This window comes from Oryzias latipes, chromosome 21, assembly GCF_002234675.1.
Source record: "Oryzias latipes chromosome 21, ASM223467v1".
NCBI lineage: Eukaryota > Metazoa > Chordata > Actinopteri > Beloniformes > Adrianichthyidae > Oryzias > Oryzias latipes.
This window is the reverse complement of record NC_019879.2, coordinates 12,176,874-12,200,057: the sequence shown is the minus strand read 5'-3', so window position 1 is coordinate 12,200,057 and position 23,184 is coordinate 12,176,874. Positions and strand designations below refer to the sequence as shown.

The window sequence follows — 23,184 nt, the reverse complement described above, 5'->3', positions numbered from 1 at the left end:
TGATGCACTGAAGAGTCGGCTTAAGGAAACTCTTCTCCTGCATCTGCCACCCTACTGTCAGTGGGAAATGAAGCACAGATCAAAGCTTTAAAAAACATTTACTAAACAATTTTTTAGAGATTTTTTTTATTCCGTCTTTAGCTAAAATCTAAAAACCTGTGTCGTTTTTAAGATGTCGTTTCTGCAGAGCAGCAGGAGTTCTTTAGAAATTTAACCTTTCTGAGTCGTGGGCAGGACCGCCCCCTTCCCTCCCCATTGGTGGGACCTCTCTGTTTAAGCAGAGCAGGGAGCTGGTTGCGCGCCCAGTGTTTTTTCAACGTCACAGACAAACTCAATTTCAATAACCACAATTTTTCATGTTCTGTTTCACAGCAGTTTGAATAAAGAAACACTCAGAAATGTAATTTTGAGCTTATTTTTCTTTAAATATGTCCTCCATTATCAGAAAAATGCCACGAGAACTTATTAAGAACTCCGGTTTCATTTGAGTGGGTCTTAAAATGACTTTTTAATTGAGCTCTAAAATCATCTGGAGTTTATGATGCATTTGTGGTGTTAAAGTGGTCTAGTCAGAGGAACATTGTTCCAGATCAAAACCTGCTCATTTCAATTCAAACATTTTCCTCATTTTTTAGAAACCAGCCTCTTGTGTCTAAAAGCTCTACAGAGTTCATTAAGAATTTGGCATTTTCATGGATTGAAGTGAAGCAAAGACAGTAAAAATATAATATAATTTCTGTAAAAGTCAGACTTCCACCAACGGTCATTTTTTAACTGTGGACTCACTGAAGCGCTGCCATCAGCGGCTTGGTGTCACTGGGCGGCTGGAGCGTAAAGCTGGTGGTCGATAACCAGGTTGTTGACTCCTTTCTTTCCTCCTTTCAGCTCTACGACAAGATCAACACCAAGTCCTCCCCGCAGATCCGAACCCCTCCCAGCGATGCAGTACAAAGAGCCAAAGAGGTGACTGAGCGGACGCTCTGCATCCACACACGTTTAGGAGGAGGGTCTGATGAGCTGACTGCTTCCTGAAAACGCTGTTTCCTCACTTTTCCAGCTGCATTAACCCTTCTGCCCTCTTTGGGGGGGATCTGTGGTTTAAGACACAACCAGAGTTTTTAAAATTTTGAGTAAAACTTTTGTCACTATGGGAAAAACCACTGCTCAGTAGAAGTTGCTCTCCTTCAGGATCACATCTTCTCGCTTCAGCAGAGCAGTTTTTATGAAGATCCCATCCGTGTGCTCATTACAGAGCCTGCTGGGTGTAACAACCAGCAGATCTGCGGGCTGTTAAAGCTGCTCCTGATTCCTTCCACAAAGGTCTACTGCCGGCCACCATTGACTCGCCTCAAACACTGCTGTGGCCTTTTGCATGGCGCGCTGCAACGCCTGCCAGACAGTTAGGATCGCTTGCGTGCAGCGCGAGCGGATGTGTTCGTGCGTGCAGGCGACTAACACGGGAGGCTGTTGTGTTTGCGCTGCGTCTTTTGTTTAGGGAGCAATTAAAGTGTGAACAGCGAAGGAGTGGGCGATGTAAATCCCAGAGCGGCGGAGGCAGTGGAAAACATTTAAACTCCGTTTTTACAAAGCTCTGCGTCAAGTCAAAGAGAAGCTCGCTAATTAACACAGATCTTTGTATAAAACATTCAAGCCTCCCACTTAAATCAGCCGAGGGGGATGAGGTGCAGATGCTGGCAGTTAAAGGGAGGCACATCGCAGCTTGTTGAGGAAGACTAACCGCTCTAATAACCAAAGCAGAGTTTTACTGCGTGTGCATCTCAGATAGATGTCCTTTTTAAGCATTCCACTGCAGTAACTTTTATTTTGAAAGGTAAAGATCTCATAGCTTTGGGTTCTTCTGTCCTTCCACTTGACAAATCGGGTTGTGTGGAGGGTCGTAGAAGAGGAACGAAAAGAAAACGGAACGTACCATTGTCCGGTGTGTGGTAAGATAATTTGATTTGATGTGAAATGGTTTTTTCAAGCAATCAGATAAGAATAGTGCACAAAACTATTCAATAATCAGTTATACATTCATACAAAGATGTATCAAACTTAGGATAATTAGACATTAAATTAAAGATTGCTTGAAAGGGAGTGGAAGGAAACAAACTTATATAATCCCACCCCTGTTCTACTACCATTTGTATTTCATAATTTATCATAATCCGGTTCCTAACTTCTATCAGACAGACTTAAGAATCCTGAAGTCTCAATATGACAAACATGACAATGATGAATTACTTATTATGTAAAAATAGACATAACTATTTTAGAAATCAACAAAGCAAATGCAGATCAGTTATCTAAAATAAATGCAGATTGTATTCATTAGAAAAATTATGACTATGATTAAAACTAACACTATCAGAAAAAATAAACATAACACTGTTTCAGCAATCTTCATAGCATATATTGATCAAGCATTAAAAGTTAGAAATATGTGCAAATTATATATCATTAGGAAAAATCCTGAATCAATTTTTGGAGCAAGTGAAGTAATATAATTAGAAATCATTCATTTAGACCATCTTCAATAATTGATTAAGCATTTTTTTATTATGATTATAATAGTGGAAGTTACAAGCACTTATGATGTACAGATGATGCTGCTGAAGCGTCCCCTTACGCCACACTCTATAGTCGTTAGTGAGGTGCGCGTACCTCCTGTGTGCGCGTACCTCCTTACTGACGAATGCTGCACGCAAGGGGTGTGCACGTGATTTGTAAGTGCCTGTAGGACGCCAACACAAACTACACTCTGTCTAAGATCCTAAATCCTAACAGTCTGGCTGCACGCAGGGAGCACACACTTGAAAGGCACGAGCAGTCTCCTTCTACAGACGCCTGCGTCATACCTACTTACTTACCTTGTATGTTGTATACGTGTTTTCTACAACTACCGCCTGTCTGTGGAAAAAAATGTGCATGAACATTAGTGTCACTGATCAGTGATCAATGATCTTGATATTTTATGCTGTACATTTGCGACACGTCGTACAGATTCATGGGCAGTTGTAACTCGGGCAATAATCATGGTCGACTATTTTTAGTGACGTTAAGGATTTTAGTTTGAGTCCAGGGGTTTAATGTCATCATATCTTCAAAGCTAAAAAAAAAAAGGCCTTTGTTTTAGCCCACAAAAACCCCCAACAAGTCATGTGACCACAGGGATTGTCCAGCTGTTACTTTAAAATTTTTAAAAAATTAAATATTTTTGCAAAGAGTGCTCAGCTGTGATGCTAAAAAATTAATTACAATTTAAATAAGTAATTAATTAATTCAAGCAAAAACAAAAAAAAGATTAAGCTTGATAGGCTAACAAATGCAATTATAAATTTGCTTCACATATAATTTAAATCAAACTACGTTGATGAACTGTTGGCCTTCCATTATGTTAGTTGAGTTTGAAATACTTTCCTGAAAACGCCTCCCTCACAAACTCTATTTTGATATGAACCAGAGGCGATGGCATGGATGACGCATGAACAAAAATATTATTTATTTATGAATTTAAAAAAAGTTCAATCATATCTGCTCATAGTTAATCCTGTGTACAGAGGTTTTCTCCCCTCATGGTTGGAGTTTGTTCGGAGGTCTGTTAGGGTGGAGCATTTCTCTTTTAGACCTTCCAGACGACAGTTTGCTCCACAGCTTAGCTGGGAGATGCAGAATTCTAATGAAGCTGCTGTTTAGATTGTGATAATATTCCACCCATCTCTCTTTAGAAAAGAGACAAAAGCGAAGCGCTCTATCTTTGCATTTTAAGCTTGTGCATTTATATAACCTCCAAAACATCCTCTGACTCCCAAAAGGTCCCTACCTTATTGTCATATGGAAATGCTGCTTCAGATCTTCAGTTTGCTGTATTTAAGAAGCGCCGGCCGCTAACTGCTGCTGTGCACTGACTACTTAGGTTCTTCTGTTATCAGACACGGTTGTGTTTTTTTTTCTTTTTTGCAGTTCATTCATGGTCGTGCTTCTTCCTCCTCCTCCTCTGCTCATGCTCTCCAGCTGGGATGCTTTAACCGCTCTGGCTGCGTCTCCTGCTCTGTCTTTAGGAGGGGGTTTCCATTTTTAACTTTTTTCTGGCTTGATTAAAAGTCTTTCCCCACATTTTTAAGGAAGAACCTTCTCAGCTTTTCTGTCACTCACATTTGTCTTTAGAAACACGTTGTTGCTTTGGCTGCGGGAAATAATCTAACCCTCGGACGGCGTTGCAGAGTTTGGGCAGAGGTTATGACATTTAAAGTGAGAAACCTCCTGTAATCCTTATTTTTGTGTCTTCTTCTGCTTAAGAATTCCTTCCGAGATGGAGCGAGTGACGCTTTGATGCATCTGGAATGTGTAAGAGCTCCTCACACTGCTGCTGTGTTCACAATCGCAGCTAAGCAGAGCATCAGGAGGCTGGAGAGTTGTGGCTTTGAGCGCCTGAAGGTGGAGGTTCTGTCAACCTCTGGTCTGTGTTCTTTAGCTTTAATGAACTAGATCTGAATCCACACCATAAAGGCTGAAGGTAGCAGAGAGATGGGTGGAACGCCCCTTCAAACTATGGCTTTTACGTCTCCCAGGAGGTCCCCACCATCCAGAAAGTGACAAATAAAAAGGTTTACAATAAAGGAACTACACCTCGGTCTTATGTAAACTCTAGTCTTTCCAAGTTTCCCAAAGTCCAGACTGAAATGCAGAATCAGGAACATGAGAGAGCTGTGCATGAGCACGTCTGCACACCTCGGTTGGATTTCATCAAGCAGATTATTGCTGAAGCAAGTCAGTCCACATTCGGATTGATGTTTAAATCTACTACTTTGCTACAAAAATGAACTTCCAGTTTAATTCAGAGGAAAGTTTGTGGCTGGCTTTTATTTTCATAACTGTACTGGGGATACAATCGTATTCACCAGATCTTTAGGAAAAGGGGTTTGGTGATGATTACTCCACCAAAATGCTGGCTTCCGACTTTACATAGCTTTTAAAAAAATTCCCCTTAATTATGACTGGGTCTGATGTTCGCAGCTTTGGTTTATGGGATAGTGAACAGCTTCTTCAGCTGACTTCAGCTGTTCAGTGGCTTAGGCTGAATCATTGCAGCACTCTGGATTCTCGATGCCCATGTCACTTTCAGACACTCCTGTGGAAAAAGAAACTCCAAAAATTCCACTCATTGATCACCAGCTGATGGCTAAACTGACCTCTTACCAAAGTACACTTCATGCGTGGAAGCCATCTAAATTTGCCACCAAATCAAGAAAATGGTTGTTAACCAGATGGACATATCTTGGTGGTATAAATGTACCTGCCACTATAAATTCAAGAATCCAACTCAAGAGGAAGATGACTGAACCCTTGTGACTTTTTGAGGTTTTCCTGGGTTTTTTTGTCAAGCAAGTTGACCTGCAGTTGTATCTAAATAAAGTATGAAACAGTCACAGATGGTCTGTTGTGTTGTTTTGTGGCATTTCCTTGACATGTAAGAAACTGGTGTCTCTGGTCATTGTGGTTTATACATGATGACTACGAGGAAGTGCAGATACTCTCTAAAACCCTCAGCATTTCTACGAATGAGGTCTCACCTCCACCATGCTACATTTACCAGTCAGGTGCAACATAACTGCAGCTGACATCGAGCTAAATCACATCAGGCAGGTTCATGGGAAGGGACCAGGACTTTCTTCGTGTGGTCCAAGCGTCGTCTCATACTTGGACCCTGGAGTCGCACGCAGAGGTTGATGAGTTGCTCTGCATGCACTCTCTGGGATCCAGCAGATACTGATGGTTATAAAGGTGTGGGCGGGCTTTAGCCATCAGCCATTAAAACCAAACTTCTCCCTTTAATGTCATCAGGTGCTGGAAGAGATCTCCTGCTACCCAGAGAACCACGAAGCTAAGGAGCTCAGGCGGATTTTGACCCAGCCGCACTTCATGGTGAGTCAGAAACCCCCTCACTGCGGACGTTTTGAACCTCTGGTTTTTCCTGTTTAGAAATAGGCTCACTCAACCCACCCACCATCCTTTTTATTTATTTCTTTTTCTCTGCTTAAGGTCTGGAGCTAAATAAAGGGGAAACGTTATTTTCTGCATTGCTAACATTTGCTCTGGGCCTATTTACAGCTTCCCTGCACTGGCCCCATCATTTTAATACGTCCAGCTTTCTCTTCTGATGAGCGACCTGCTCATTCTCAGGAGGACTTGCCCTGGAAGAACCAGCTGAGCACAAACCGCATTATTAATTTCTTCTCCATGATCAATTTTCAAATAGTTATCTCTTCTGTGAATTAAAAGGCATGCATTCATATGTCACTACAAAATCGGAGTCCCTGATTGGTCAAAGTTCGACCTGGTTTAACTTTCAGCGTGGTTAAACGGCTGCATGTTTTGTATGTAGAGCAGTGTTTTTCAACCAGTGTGCCGCGGCACACTAGTGTGCCGTGGGAGATGGTCAAGTGTGCCGTGAGAAATTGCCCTCATTAACTGATCTAAAAGCAATTATCATCTCCAGGAAATCAGCTCTTTGTTCATCCAAACAGGCCCTGATAAAACACTGAGAAGTTAAGAATATGAAATATCATAAAATTATTTTTTCTTTGTGTTTATATGATTGTATTAAAGATATTTTGATAAGAATAACGGGATAGCGCGATTTAGCTGCAGCTATAAGTGTGTAAGGAAAAGTCCCGCCCCTTTAACTGTCTCCACCAATCATTCTTGAAGGCTTAATCACATGTCATCAGTCTGACCAATCAGAAGTGGTTAAAGTATTCACTTCCTTGTTTCGATTTAGCGCAAAAAAGTCTCTGTTCTAACAAAAATACCAGCTAAAGCTCGTCTTTAGCGGTGTAGCTTTCCACAGAATCTGGTGTCAGACTGGAACAAGTGAACAAAATAAAAACAATGAGTCTCTCCTCTTAACGTCTTAAAACAACGAACACACATCATACAGTTTTTGAATCTTTTGACTTAATTTTTAATACATCTTTTAGAAAAAACAGCTGCAGCTTCCAGGGTTTTCTGCAACAATTATCACAAAAATGCATGTGAGGTTGCGGAGCGGCTGTAGATCAATACAGACTGAGCTTTTTCTTTTTTTTTTTTTATCTATTTTTTTGGATGCTGGTGTGCCGCGGGATTTTTGTCAAGGTTAAAGTGTGCCGTGGCTCAAAAAAGGTTGAAAAACACTGATGTAGAGCCTAAAAAGGGTCTTAAACGTGCATCGCTACACATAAATTCCAGAGTTTTAAACGTGAAAGCCAAAAACATGCATTTACGCACATTTTCATATAAAATGGTCGCTGGAACTCGCGTTGCCAAGGGCGATGTGAACGTAGCTTGATGGTGGAGTTTCTCCTTGTGGCTTCAACACATTGAGTATAACTATTTCCAATAAATAATCCACACATTTTGAACATTTTATGTTTATAGAGCACAGTTGGCTTGTTGTGCTCTTGTACTTGGTCGTGTGGACCTCGCCTCAGACTCATCCTGCGCCCAAAGCCGTCCCCCAGTTCCATCTGGATGAAGCCTATCTGCTACAATATTCAAACATGTAGTTGTATAAGCTAATTCTTCTTTCTCTGAGAGTTCGGTTACATCGCCTGTCCGTCCTGGGAGAGGATCCCTCTTTCCTGTGGACACCCCTGGGGTTTCATCTTTTTTTTTTAGGAGTATTTCCTTACTGAGAAGGATCTAAGTGCAGGGATGCCCAGTTTATATATATATATATATTAAATAAAATTAAATATAAATAGATTTTTATTAAATAAAAAACGCCCCTCTCACCCTCCGCGGGTGGTTTCTCCTCCAAGCTCGGGTCCTCTACCAGAGGCCTGGGAGCTTGAGGGTCCTGCACTTTTCTGGACTGAGAGGTCTTAGGTCTTTCCAGGTATCTGTTGTAGCCACTCCTCCAGCTTGGGGGTTACTGCCCCGAGTGCTCCAATTACCACAGGCACCACTGTCACCTTCACTTTCCAGGCTTTCTCCAGTTCTTCTCTGAGTCCCTGGTACCAGTTTTTCATGTTCCTTCTTCCTGATGTTCCCATCACTTCCCACCACAACGGCTTTCCTCTGTTCTTTATCCACCACTACAATGTCTGGTTGGTTCGCCATCACCATTCTATCAGTCTGGATCTGGAAGTCCCACAGGATCTTTGCCCCCTCATTCTCTACGACCTTTGGAGGTGTTTCCCATTTTGACCTTGGGGTTTCCAGTTCATATTCTGCACACATGTTCCTGTATATTATTCCAGCCACTTGATTGTGGCGCTCCATGTATGCTTTACCTGCCAGCATCTTACATCCTGCAGTTATGTGCTGGATTGTTTCAGGCGCCTCTTTACACAGCCTACACCTTGGGTCTTGTCTGGTGTGGTAGATCTGAGCCTCTATTGCTCTGGTGCTCAGGGCTTGTTACTGAGCTGCCAGGATGAGCGGTTCGGTGCTGTCCTGTAGGCCAGCCCTTTCTAGCCATTGGTAGGAGTTCCCATCAGCCACTTCAGTTATGGTCCGGTGGTACATCCCATGCAGGGATGAGCTCCTGCTGCTCTCCAGAAACTATGTCCTAGAAAAACGACACTGTTTTTTTTATTTTATTTGTTTAGTCAGGTACAACTTGCACAACTGGTGCAACTTGCACTACTGGTGGCTGACTAAATACTTTTTGTCCCACTCTATTGGGGGCTGAGTAGATCCAAATGATTCGGATACAGACCAAACCCTGACAGTTGAACGTGGATTTCAGGTCTCCTCAGTGTGACAGAGAAACAGTGAGATAATCCAAAGAAAAACAAAGGTTTCCTTTGGAAATCCTTCAAAATAAAACACAGGTCACAGAAAAGCTGTGAGCAGTTCATATTTAAAACAGAGTGGGACATTAAAAGCTGACATTGGAGCAGTTTCATCTTTATATCTACTTAAACTTAACCCTGTTGATGCTTGTTGGTGCATCAAACCCCTTCAGCTCAATAATTACCTTAATTTAGCATCTACTCAAAGGCAAACATATAAGTCACTATTTTTTATGGCAGGAAAATAAATTCAAACATCAATGGTTAAAGACAATATTTCCACATGGCTTCCAGGTCTTTTGTTTCCGTGATGTGCACAGATTTTCTCCATTGGCTTTGTTTTCGTGTCACCACAGGCCTTGCTGCAAGCCCATGACGTGGTCGCCCACGAGGTTTACAGTGATGAAGCCCTACGAGTGACCCCCCCACCTGCCTCGCCCTACCTGAATGGAGACTCTCCGGAGAGCGCCAATGGAGACCTGGACCTGGAAAACGTCACCAGAGTCCGCCTGGTCCAGTTTCAGAAAAACACAGATGAGCCCATGGTACATCGTAGAAAAAGCAGCACAACTTTGAGAAGCCGAACTTCTGAAACGTTTGTTCGGCTTTAGCTCACACTGCAGCTCTGAAGGGCTTTGTTTTTTTCAGGGAATCACTCTGAAGTTGAACGAGTTGAACCACTGCATTGTGGCGAGGATAATGTACGGTGGAATGATACACAGGCAAGGTAAAGGTTCCCCAGACATACACCTGATGAAGCTGATTATTTTTGAATGAGGAGCATAAGCCTGATCTTTTGCTGTAAACCTTATGGAGGAGGCATCGACTTTCTACCGTTAAAATGATTTAAGGAGAAAACATTTTTAAAACCTAGAAAGCATTTTAAGAAAAGCATTTTATGGTCATTTTTTTAGTTTGTTTAAAATTTTAGCAGGTAGTCATATTACTCTGATTCCCCTTTTTTTATGAAAATCATGGTGTTCCACAGGGCTCTGTGCTCGGTCCAAATATTCCAAATATTCTTCCATGAGGTAACATTATTAGGCTGTACAGCATACTTTCCCATAGCTATACTTCAGCTGTACTCATCCGTTAAACCAGAAGATGTTTCACGGTCTGCAATAATTAAGGCATGTTTTTATAGAGTCAAAGACTTGAAATTGCTTATAATTTGCTTTTTCTAAACAGTGATTGTGCTTTTTGGACCAGAAATCTTCATTCATTTAGTCTGTAATGCTATAATCTCACTGGATGGCATTGATTTGTTCTCAGTTCTGCTGTGCGAAACATTGAAATCATTATTGATAAGGACTTGACTTTTAATTCTCACCTAAAATTATATTTTTGAAATCAAGAGTATCTCAGAATAACACAGAGAAATAAGTTCATGGACTTGTGGCTTCAAGATGAGATTGCTGTGAATCTTTACTTTCAGGCTGCTCCTAAACTTCTCTCAAAACCTTTATCTGGTCCAAAATGTCACAGCCAGAGTTTGAATGAAAACTGGCAGAAGATCAGATTCCACCAGTGTTAGTTTCTCTTCAGTGATGCCTGATAAAAGCAGAACATTGAATCTTTTACTAACATATAAAGCTTTAAACAGAATTACATCTTATCTCAAAGAGCTCATAGTTCCATAATTTCCAGACTGAATACTTGTCCTCAATTCTAGACCTATAACCTTCCATTTTCACTAAGGTAATGGTTAAAGAAGACATATAGGTGACACGTCTTTTGTCTTCCTACTGTGGAAGACTGCTGAGGGTTGCTTTAGGACAAGAAACAGACCTCAAATTCCTCCCACCACACTCACATTTAGGGACAAGAGGAGGTGTGGAGAAAGGTCAAGGCTGTGCTTGAAGATGTTTTAACTCCTCCCACTTCCTTTTCATGCTATCTGGCTCCCACTTTTTAAAGTAACAGAAATAGCTTCATCCCAAAATCTATTTGTTTCCTGAATGTTAGGAAGCACTGGGTGTTTTTCCGCAACTTCTTTACTGAATACTTTTTTTTTATCTCTTTTGCTTTGTAGCACTTCAAGAAAATCTTTATTGTAAACTGGTGTTTAATTAATAAACAGAATTGAATTGAATTGAATGCAAATCTTCAATAAGCAAATATTCTCAGGGTTTCTTTATGAATAATGTGTGAGATAAACATACTAAACTTTTTTTCTAGGGGTGTTAGAAAAAATCGATTCAGCAATATATCGCGATAGTTCATTTGGCGATACTTGTATCGATTCAAAATGCTGTCAGAACGATATTTATTTAATTATTTCTGAGTGTCCTTCAGTGTCTGATGCTTGTTTTCCACTTCAACCTCCGACCGCTAGTTGGCAGCAGAGCACACGGAGCCTCTTTGAGCAGCTCAACTATGCACAAAACAGGAAGACCTCGGCCCGAAGCAGCTTTTTTTGTTGTTATGAGACATGAACTACTTATTTTCTCTTTGGGATGGGTACCGAACTGAAACTCTGCGCAATGTTGCTGCCAGCAACATATAAAAACTCGGATTGCTGTGCTTTTTAGCGGACTCTGATAAGAACGAGTGAAGTACTGCAGCTGCACAGCAGCTAATAGGCTAATGCCAAAGTTCTGCAGAACCTCCCAGCAATAGATTCTAGTTCAGCGACCTGATGGATCAGGGTGATGTGTACAAGGCTCTGAAAAAGGCCAACATCGTGGCAATCGGCGGTAGTTTACTTCGGCGTGCGAAAGCGTGGCTGCAGCGGTGCGGTGCAGATATGTAAACAAAGCATCTTTGTCACATTAAAGGAACTTTCTTATGGAGTGATATTTCGGCCACCACATTGCATACAAAACTTTCTAAGTTGCAAATGAAAATATTAAATATTTGCTTTTAAATTATTTTTTATTTTGCTTTCAATTTTTTTTTGCATTCAAAAACTTTTTTCTTTGCTTTTAAAAACTTTGTTTGCGTTTGCAAAACACATCTTTTCGCATGCGTTTTTTTAGAATCTGGACCAATCAGCGGGTTGTTTGTTGGCAGCTTTGTCATGTCAAACTGAAACTTAACTCAGCAAAATCAAAGATAGGAAAAAAGTGAGATGACACACAACACATGCGAAAACCTTTTTTGCAAACGCAAAAAAAGTTTTTGAAAGCAAAGAAAAAAGTTTTTGAATGCAACACGTCAATGTGAGGGTGGGGTCATCTAAGATAGCACAAGGGTTAAGCAATATTGAAAATAAAAAGTGCTTTATTACCCCAATTATGCTTTTACAACCCTATTGGTTAAAGCACATTCATTCTTTGTTTTTTCATATACTGAAATATATTTTGTGGTGGAAATCAGATAAGGCTGACTGTTCCCTTTCTATATTTTAGGTTACCAAAATAAAAGCACTATGAGTTGCCTGGGTAAGAGCAACTTATATATGTGATACAGTTGCATTGCTTAACATTTTGATTTTTAACTAAACTGAATTTGACAATTTTATTACAATGAAAGATGCATTGAAATTCAAGTAGAGTTTTTCCTAAGTCATAATTTTTTTTTAAAAAAGAGAGAACAAATGTGTTCCGGCACAATATTGGGATACTTATCGTATCGCCAGACTCTTGCCAATGCACACCCCTACTTTTTTCCCTCTTTTTTTGTTTTTGTTTTACATCACAGTGGCAGCTTCTTTGTTTCGGATTCTTTGTTGTAGCGACATCCTGTTAATTAACCCTGACTTCGTTTATCCTGCGGTAATTAAAAAGCCACTTCAGATACAGACTGCTGTTTTCTCTGCTGTGGATGGAAAATTAGGAACAAAGGCGGATGAAATGCACAGATGGTTTGGAGGTTTCACCACCGTCCCCGTCTTCCCTACCTCTTCTCTTGTTTTTGCAGGAACGCTGCACGTCGGAGATGAGATCAGGGAAATCAACGGCATCAGTGTGTTCAACCAGACTGTGGAGCAGCTGCAGAAGATGCTGGTGAGTCCCCCTGTGACCTTACAGACAGATGGATCCCCATCAGCACTACATCTTCCCATGAATCTTCATGCAGAATACTTTCCTTACTCTGATCTTCTCTGGTTTTTAGTGTGTTCTAATTGTGAGGATCTAGACTATAAGCCTTTTAAAAGGAGGCATCAAAGTTCCATTTGAGTTTGTCCAATTCACAGCGATGTCAAATCAAAGCACTAACTGAAGAAAAACACTAAAGCAGAAGAAAAACTACATTTAGGACTCCCTTGCAAAAGAGGTTTTTAATCTCAGTAGGAATATCCTGGTTAAATTAAGGGTTAATAATAATCTACCAATGATATCATTCAGTTCAAGGTTTTTATAGTCCAGTCAGGCCAAAATCATTCTGACCAGACCAAACAGTTCCTGTTGTATTTCAGTAATGACCTTTAGTAAAGACCAACAGATTAAACTGATCATGCTGAATGCTCTATAAAGATAGGAAGAAACGTCTGGTAGGACCAGACTGTAAAAAACAACTCCCCGCTTTAACCGAGACCCATTGACCATATGAGAACTCGACTGAGTGAGTGTCGACGCTTGACACTGCCATGTTGGAGCCAGACGATGCCTGTATGAAGAAGTGATTGGTCCCAGTTGGTTTGAGTCAATAAGGAGTGAGCTTGTTGGAAGTCCACACGTCTACTACTTGAAAGCAGGCTCAGGAGAAACTGTCAGACGTTTTGTACGTCAGACCACATACTTTTACTGAGGAATCTGATTGGTTTATAAACTTGAATAACTTGAACTACAGAAAAAATATCATGAACAAAATGAAGATTATCAAGAACCTGTTAAAAAATAAAAGGAGCAAGAGCGGTTATTCTGACCAAAAGAATGATAGCTGTTTATTTCTTTAGAGAGATCTATGGGTTTTTGGTTTCTTGGAGCCAGCAGGTACTTCAGGTATGAAATGCTTGGGGGAGGGGCCGCTCAGTCCAGTTCTCATATATAGTCAATGATCTGAAAGCACCTGACATCAGGCTGTACAGTTTAGTGTTTGCTTGTGACACATACTGGTTAGACCTTTACATACATAAGGCTTCACTGCAGTATCAACCTTCAAAACTTCATTTCAGATGTCATTTCTTTGTCTTTCCGAATGTATTGTGTGCTTGTATATGTGTGTGTGTGTCGTTGTTTCTACAGTGTTTCTGTGTTTATGTTGCTGTTTTTGAGTTGCCTAAGACCACAAACTGTGTGTGTTTCTCCACAGAGGGAGATGCGAGGCAGCATCACGTTCAAAATAGTACCAAGTTACCAAATGCACGGCTCTTCATGTGAGGTAACACCCCCCTCCTCCTCCTCCTCCTCCTCCTCCTCCTCCTCCTCTTCCTCCTACTGCTCTTCCTCCTCATTTCTGCTGAAGACGAGCTTCTGATCTGGGTACTAACTGTTGGCCTTTTAACTTGGCGAGTGTGTGTAACCCTAGGATGTTGTTGTGTTCATGGTGTGTGTTTTGGTTTGGCTGTGGCTGGGTGTGATATTCAGCACACCAATTTCACAACAAAGATACGAGAACTTGCCTCATCCCCATTCTTCTCCTCCGTTGATAGGCCACGCCTCTCTGTGTGATCCCGCCCTGCAGTTGTTTACAGACCACCTGCACACACACACACACATAAATATAGAAGACAGGATAGCAGTCTGCCACATTAACAGGGCTTTGCAGCGACACGGGTCCTCTTCGACCCAGCGGTTGTAATCTCTCCCCAGAAGTGAAGGGTCAGGAGAGTCCTGATCTGGCAGCTGTTTTTATGACACGTCCCAGACAGTTTTTCCTAATGATGATGAATGAAAACATCATTATAATAATAACAATTAGTTTATAAGCATGGACAGGACCAACCCTGACCTGCTCTGTAAGGATCTCCTTCGTTAGGACGGGTCGTACATTTTAACGCCTTTTAACATGAGGTTTTTATGTGTTCCACAGCCAGAGCATATTTGAAAGAATCTGGAAGCTTCTTGCTTTCTTTTAAGTAACAAAAGCAGGTATCCATCGCACTGAATGTCAGGTTTGACCTCATGGACTGAATGGCACCAAACAGCTTGTTTGGTGCCCACCAGCAGTTTTCTTAGGTCACTTATCTGGCTAAATTCATGGGAGAGTTTTATGTCTTCTTGTAACTTCTGTGTTCCAAAAGTTCCCTAAAACGTTATCACCTGTCAGTGACTCTGTCAAAGTTAGAGGCTGGCTGGATGGTAGCGTGTATTAAGATGTTTGTCATGCCTCTGCCGTCTCTGTCATCAGTCAGGTAAATGGCAGCATGACAGCACAGCTGTTTTCTGTCACATAAAGGATTTCATCTGCTGCGCGTCGTCATGGTAATGAGTGAAGGTTAACTCAGTAGGCTGTTTGAGTCATCATCTTCACTGATCTTGACATTTGTGAATCTGAGAGCGTTTGGTTTCTTCCTTCTCTGTTCTTGTGTAACTGATGGGGAATATCAGACAGGAACCCCTGTGTTCTATTGGGGTGATTCATTTCTCAAGCTTTAAACATCCCAAGGAGCACTGTGTAAGCAATAATGTTGAAATGGAAGGAGGATCAGACCACTGCAAATCTGCAAAGACCCGGCCGTCCGTCTAAACGTTTGGCTCAAACAAGAAGAAGACTGATCAGAGATGCAGCCAAGAGGCCCATGATCACTCTGGATGAAGTGCAGAGATCTACAGCTGAAGTTGGAGAGCCTTTCCATAGGACAACAATCAGTCGTTTACTGCACAAATCTGGCCTTTATGGAAGAGTGACAAGAAGAAATCAATTTCTTAAAGATATCCATGAAAAGTGTTGTTTAAAGTTTGTCACAAGCCGCCTGGGGGACACACCAAACATGTGGAAGAAGGTGCTCTGGTCAGATGAAACCAAAATGTACCTTTTTGGTAAAAACAAAACGTGATGTTTGGCGTAAAAAGCAACAAAGCTTATCGCCCTGAGCGCACCATCCCCACTGTCAAACATGGTGGTGGCAGCATCATGGTTTGGGCCGACTTTTCTTCAGCAGGGACAGGGAGGATGGTTAGAATTGATGGGAAGATGGATGGAGCCAAATACAGGACCATTCAGGAAGAAAACCTGACGGAGTCTGCTAAAGACCTGAGACTGGGACGGAGATTTGTCCTCCAACAAGACAATGATCCAAAAAATAAAGCAAAACCTACAATGGAACGGTTCACAAATAAACATATCTAGGTGTTAGAGTGGCCAAGTCAAAGTCCAGACCTGAATCCAATCAAGAATCTGTGGAAAGAACTGGAAACTGCTGTTCACAAATGCTCTCCATCCAACCTCACTGAGGTCCAGCTGTTTTTCAGGAGGAATGGGCTAAAATGTCCGTTTCTCCATGTGCAAAACTGATAGAGACAAACCCCAAACAACTTCCAGCTGTAATCACAGAAAAGGGGAACTACAAAGTATTAACTTAAACTAATTTTGCACACATAATTTTTCACTTTTTTTATTTGTTAGAAAAGTTTGAATTATCTAATAAATTTTGTTCCACTTCATGATCATGACACTTGTTGTTGATTCTTCACAACAAAAAACAGTTTTATATCTTTATGTTTGCAGCCTGAAATGTGGCAAATGGTCAAAAAGTTCAAGGGGGCCGAATACTTTCGCAAGCCACTGTAAATTGAGGATCTATCAAATAAAACCCACAGAAACAGGATTTCAAAGTATAAAATTAATGAGAAATCTGCCTAAATTCTGCAGGACATGAATGTTTTCAACTGAGTTTCACCAACTTATCTACTAAACTCAAAGCACCTGCACAGATTCCCCAGATGACATTACATTGTCTCAGTTTGGTTCATAATGGGGAAGACTTGACAACAAGCCAGAAGACCATCATTGATCCCCTCCATAGTCTGCATAAGCCGCCATAGTTCCAAGCTAAGGAGGCTGACTGTTCACAGACTGTGTCCAAGCAGATCAAAGTAAAGTCTAATGGAAGGAGGAAATGTGGCAGGAGAAGAAAGGGCAGCAAAAGACACGACTGTGGGCTTCAGCGGATTATCAAAAGATTCCAGAACCTGCAGACATCCAGAAAGAGTAGAAGGAGGTGGAGGAACAGCTTCAAAAACCACAACATTCAGACACATTCAGGAGATGGGCTACAACTGTCGGGTTCTCGGGTCCAGACACTTCTAAGCCAGGGCCAACGGAGGAAACGTCTCAACTCGACCAAGGAAAAGAAGGACTGGACCGTTGGAGGGTGATCCAAGGTCCTGGTTCTGGTGAAAAGAAAGTGTGCCTTTCATTTGGGAATCAAGGTCCGAGGGTTTGGAGGAAGGTTGGTGAGGAGCAGAACCCAAACTGCTGAAGATCCAGAATGAAATCTCCACAGTCAGTCATGATTTGGGCTGCAATGTCCAGCACTGGTGTTGGTAAACTCTACGTTCTTCAATCCAAAATCACTGCAACAGTCTAGCAGAATGTTCTGGAGGACTTCAGGATTCCTCCTGCTGAGGATCTGGATGGAGATGCAGATTTTCCAGCAGGACATGCTCTCTGTCTGTACTATTGAAGATGGATATATCATTTATTTTGATTGATTGGATGTGATCATAATGTCTGTCTTTATCTTTTTGTTTAAACTCAGAAGTAAATAGTGAGTTTTTGACTGTTTTCTGCTTTTTTTAAAATCCTTTCATGGGTTTTATGAGTTGGAACCCTATTTTATGAAAAAATAAACAAATACTTGAAATCAACTAAACAGTCGACCCTAATTTTCTATGAAAGTTGCATTTTTTGAAGGAAATTATGGAAATGAATACCCTTTTTCATAACATCTCCTTTTTTGAAAAGGGTCTGTATGTGGATTTTCACAGCTTCTATCTGTGAAAGAAGATAAAAGTATCTGTTTTGTAACTAGATACATTTAGAAAACTGGACAGATCAGGCTTCAAGCATTTGATTCGTTCTCTGCTAGAAGTAGAGACTCATGGGAAGCGGTTTACGCTTCCGCCTCCAGACACCCAGCAGAGCTGCCTTCACACTGCATTCATTTAAAAAGGAAAACAGGATATTTGTCACTCAGCTGTGTAAACATGAACATTAAGATCTGCATCTTAATCTGCGTGAAGTCTCAGTACTTTCTCTGCCTCATTAGGAAAAGCAGTTTTGGTCCCAAATTGGCCTGAAAACATGTTCTCTCTCTGAATCTGTTTGTATTCAAAGGGTCTAAAAAAAATCAGTAATTTCCTCTTGATCATGTGTGTTGTCGTTGTCCATATTTGAATCTTAAAAGCTGGAAGGTCATCTTCCTCTCCTGGTGGCGTGGGAGGGGCCTAAGGAAATTGAGAATTCAAGACAACAGAAGCTGGATGACAATGATGGAAGCTAAAAATGCTTTAAAAAATAAATAAAGTTGCTTAATGCTGGAACAAGTTTAGACTTTGAAACAACTTTTCTCTTTAGTCCATTTGTCTGTTAAACTCCTCCATTCCCACCATCCGGACCTCATGGTCTGTGCTGCTCATCTGTCTGGTGCCTCCTTGTGGTGACATAAGGCCCTGCAAGTCCGAGGCCTCTTCTTGAAGCATTTCATGACGTTGGCACAATGGCGCTCCTCTTATAAACTCTTACCTGCTGCCTAGTGTGTGTGTGTGTGTTGCTGACTTGTGTGTCTTATTTCAGAAAGAGTCCCCCACCACATCCAGGCAGTCCCCTGCCAATGGCCATTCCAGCATTAACAGTTCTATCTTGGTAAGGACCCATCTTTAGAGCCCCCCCCTCCCACTAACTATGAAACCCCCACTCCCACCTGTACCCCCCACCGCCACCAACCCCTCCGTTGCGTGTCATCCATGGCGCCCCGCGCGTCCTCCACATACATCTGTAAACGTCCTCGCTTCTGTTCGTGTCTCACTCTGAGTCGCTCTCAGGAGGAGAAGCTCCAGCCGGGTCCTGATGTTGCTTCCAAGTCTTGACCCCCCTAGTCCTCTATTTGAGACACACACCCTCGAGTTCGATATCTAAGTTAACAAATTGGTGTGCTACAGAGAGCCTGCTGCATGCTGCGTCTCGCTGCTGGCTGTAGAACTGGGCCCTGAAAGGTCCGACCTCTCCGGCTCTGCAGATTGCTGTTTCCTCATTCGGGCTCCCTGCAGACGCTGCAGTCTAGTCTCTGCAGCTGCCTGGACTGCTCTCTGCCTGCTTGTTTGCTTCTCACTAGGAAGAGTTGATTGTTTCTCCTCTATCGTCCTCCTCACTTCTGTCAGGAGATGCAGACCATTGAGCATGCATGTCCTCTGTGTGTCCTCTGTGTCAGTCTGCCTTTTAATGTCTGTATCTGACGGATTCTGTCTTTCTGAAAAAAAATGATCACTCCACAGGACCTGCCTTCCACCATCCAGCCCCATGGTCGACAGGTAATCTACTTCAATGACTCTCTCTGTCATTCTGTCCACCACTGACTTTAAATGGGAACTGGACTGAGGCCCCCCTCCCCCGCTGGTATTCCGACCCCCTGGCTCCAAAAGCCAAAATCCCAGAGACTTCTATAGAGAATCAAACAGGGTTCACACGGGTCTTAAAACTTTTTAAAAGCATTGAATTCAATATTGATATCTGAGCCTTTAAAAATTGTGCTGTTTGAAACTTCTTTATCTCACATTCACTTGTTGAAAATTGAGTTTTCTAACCACGATTATTTTTGATCAAATACTGTAAACAGACCATCTCCATTTTCTTTGGGTGACATTCCACCCATTCAGTCCAGTTATCATATACAGTCAGTGGGAAAGACGCATCCCTCCCTTCATCCTACCCTCTTCCATGCTTAACAAAACTCAACAAATATATGCAGAAAAGGTTGTTTTTATGCAAAGGATTTGAGCTTAATTTCCAGTACTGGTATGTAGAGATTGTTAGAAAAAATGGAAGTGAAGCTAGTACATTGAAAAACTGTCCTGGCCGTAGTTTTACACAGGCTTTCTTAGCTGCTTAATGTGCAAAGAGCATCAGGTTCTGTGAGTTCCAGGACTCCTCCCAGTGCGCAAAACCATTGCATCCACTCACTAGATTTACAAATATAGACCACAATGCATTGTGTTTTACCAATTTTTCATTGAAAAATTATGTTTTAAAATGGATTTTTTTTTTAATCATCCAAGTTTTCATCATCAGAACACAGTGGATTCATTAATAGTTTTCATGTGTCCAAATGCTTTAAAGTCCAGGGCACTGGATGGTCCCACACTATATATCCTGTTAGGACAGAGGTCCCCAAATCCAGGCCTCGAGGGCCGGCCTCCTGCTAGTTTTCCAGAAAACCCTGCTTAATCTGCTGTTAACTACCTGGATCAGCTGTGTTTAGCCAATACGGAGCTTCAATGGTAGGATGGTTGGAAAACATGCAGGACGCTGGCCCTGGAGGCCTGGACTTTGACACCCCTGGGCTAGGGTGTGGTGAGGTAATTCTGCCATAGCTTCAGACATTTGTGTAGCAGCCAAACGTCCAAATCCAAACTGTTCTTTTTCTAAAGAAAATGTTGGATTGGTTTAGGGGGAAACATGTCAGGATGACAGCAGTTATAGCAGCAGCACAACCACGAAGACGACCCATTGATCATCAGCAAAATTCAGTCCTAATGTTAGATTTCTTGTGACGTTCTTATGATTATCAGTCTCTTTTATATGTCTAAAATAATAAAAGCTTACTTTTAAGCTAGATCCATCTCTCTTTATATTTCATGAAAAATATCCAATTTTATACCCTGCTATTCCTTCCTTTGTTTAATTAACATTATAACAACAGATCACATGTAATGAACCTGCACCTCATCCAAATTTCTTTCCTCCCATGTCAAGTAATAACAGCACAGGCATTGGTAATCTTCTAACTGATCTGCAGTAAAATATTTACAGTCTAGTTTCAGAAGTTGATGCATGTAAGGAAACTAAATTAATGTCAGTGTATAGTATTTCCAACCCCCTCATGCCACCCCTCCCAACATCCTCCACTTGGTAATTGCATCTCATTCAATTTTAAATAAGGAGTTATAGACATGGCCAGCAGGGGGCAGCAGACTTGAATCACTGAAATCCTTGTAAACCCCTCCACCCCGCCACGCTGCAGTTCAGACATTAGACCGTCGTTCTGCTGCATGATGTGTATGATGCTTTTACATCCTAGATTGTATCCAGAACTCCAATCAAGGACAAAATGTCAGTTAAGGTAAGAATGCCCCCACCCCCACCCCACACCATTCCCCCCTGAGAATAGTGACTTACCTCCAAACCTGCACAACAATACCTGTGCTGTTATTACCTGTTATTGTTGATAGAACCTGTACCCTGTCTGTGTTTGGGTCGATCTCACTGCAGATCAGTAAACCAGAAACAAGTAGCCCCCCGCTCAAAAAAAATCACATCTTCTAGGACAGTGTTTTTCAACTTTATTGAGCCAAGATACACTTTTTCCTCGTCAAAAATCCCACCAACCACACAAGCATCCAAAAATATTTTTAAAAGAAGGAGAAAGTCTATAGTCTGTATTGATGTCCAGTCCCTCCATGATCTCACAGGCTTTTGTTGTAATATTTGAGGCAGAAAAAGCTGGAAGTTGCAGATGTTTTTTCTCAAAGTTGAGATAGTTTTTCAGTAATGATTTTAAACTAAATTATATGAAATTTTACCCTGATGTTTTTTTCCCTCCAGTTTATTAATATGCAATTTTATGTAACCTTACCAAAAACCAATTATATACTTCAAAATAGGGATTTTTTTTAGAAATATTTTACTTTTCAAATGTCTGTGTAAAAGCAACAGTAAACAATTGTATGATCACAATATGTTTGATAAACTTTACACAAAAAGACTAGCATTATATTTATGTTTACTGTAGCTACACAAAAAGTGTTGCTTTGGAAGTTTTATTAGTTTTTCTCTTGTCTTAAACAAAGATGAAGTCTTTAAAAACTTTAACAAAAATCTTTTATTTCTTTTTAGGTGAATAAATTGTTTCAGTTTAGTTTAAATGTGTCTGTTGGCCACTTCACATTAATCCTGATTCTTGAATGTTATTTTTTCTATTCAACCTTAACTTTAGAAGTCTGAAACTGAATTTGTCCTTCAATCCAGACCTTATTAGAAAAGTGTTTGAGTTAGAAAGATGACTTGGACCAAACTTTGGGATTTTTGGCTGTTAATAAACACAAACCTTGAAGGAGAACTAAACTGTTGACCTCTGATTTCATCAAGAAGATTTAAAAACTGTTTGATGTGTTTATTCATTGTGGTTTCAAGACCTTTAACAGGGAAGACTCATTGTAGCTCAGATGTGCTGTCACTTGGACCCAATGAATTATGGGAGATGTAGTGCAAAAACTGACGCCGATGCCAGACAGACTCACGTATCTGAGCTTCATTGTTTTGTTCACTTGTTCACGGTCTGACACCGGATTCTGTGGAAAGCTACACTGCTAAAGACGAGCTTTAGCTTGTATTTTGTTGGAACTGAGAGACTTTATCAGCTAACTCAGAGCAAGGAAGTGAAGACTTTAACCACTTGTGATTGGTCAGACTGATGACGTATGATTAGGCGTCCAAGAATGATTGGTGGAGACAGTTAAAGGGGCGGGACTTTTCCAAAAAGAGCTGAAGCTGCAGCTAAATCACAGTACTGTCATTCTTATCAAAGTATTTTTAACAGAAACAAATAAACCCAAAGAAAAAAGTATTTTATGATCTTTCATATTTCTAACTACTCAGTGTTTTAAGAGGACCTGTTTAAATGAACACAGAGCGGAGATCCTGGAGATGGGAAATGTTTTTAGATCAGTAAAAATCGGTCATTTCCCTCGACACACCTGTTGAAAAACACTGTTTTAGACGCCCTCTACTGCCGTCTCAGTTCCAGTTTTCTTTGTCAACACAGATCTACGTGAGAGCCCAGTTCGAGTATGACCCCTCCAAGGATGAACTCATCCCCTGCAAGGAGGCGGGCGTTCGTTTTCGCGTGGGGGACATCATCCAGATCATCTCCAAGGACGACCACAACTGGTGGCAGGGAAAGCTGGAAAACACCAAGAACGGCACGGCGGGCCTCATCCCGTCGCCAGAGCTGCAAGAATGGTGGGTGGAGCAAACGCACAGAGGGTTGGTGGAGAGAAAAACAAACATGTAACAAGCATCAACAAAGAAACGTCTACACGGCCGCACTGACTCTAAGATGTTTGTCCAGACAGTAAACATGTCAAATCAGTTCAGATCATAACGTTTCAGGCCCTCAGACTAATCCACGAGCCTCGAGTGCGGCACAGCGGTATGGCAGCAGCTTGATTCAGGCGCACCGAACTTTGAGGAAGAAGATATGTGGCATCAGCCATTAAGGAATTTGACTTTGGCCCGTGACATATTGATGGCATGATCAGCGGGTGGATCCAAAACCAACAGGAGAAGCTGAGCATTCTCC

General features: G+C 41.4%; 1 protein-coding gene across 18 annotated transcripts in view; it reads left to right on the top strand.

Annotated features, from left to right (window-relative positions):
- Positions 1–23,184, top strand: part of cask (calcium/calmodulin dependent serine protein kinase) — a 127,199-nt gene that overhangs the window by 97,248 nt on the left and 6,767 nt on the right. For 5 of the 18 annotated variants that reach the window (XM_023950886.1, XM_023950887.1, XM_023950889.1 and 2 more), the window contains 11 exons: positions 886–963; positions 4,300–4,347; positions 5,845–5,925; positions 9,137–9,325; positions 9,429–9,507; positions 12,642–12,727; positions 13,977–14,045; positions 18,405–18,473; positions 19,103–19,138; positions 20,905–20,946; positions 22,648–22,844. In XM_023950886.1, coding sequence (XP_023806654.1) covers positions 886–963; positions 4,300–4,347; positions 5,845–5,925; positions 9,137–9,325; positions 9,429–9,507; positions 12,642–12,727; positions 13,977–14,045; positions 18,405–18,473; positions 19,103–19,138; positions 20,905–20,946; positions 22,648–22,844 — 974 coding nt within the window. The remainder of the gene's footprint in view (positions 1–885; positions 964–4,299; positions 4,348–5,844; positions 5,926–9,136; positions 9,326–9,428; positions 9,508–12,641; positions 12,728–13,976; positions 14,046–18,404; positions 18,474–19,102; positions 19,139–20,904; positions 20,947–22,647; positions 22,845–23,184) is intronic. The other 13 variants (XM_023950903.1, XM_023950893.1, XM_023950892.1 and 10 more) reach the window with 6 other exon arrangements.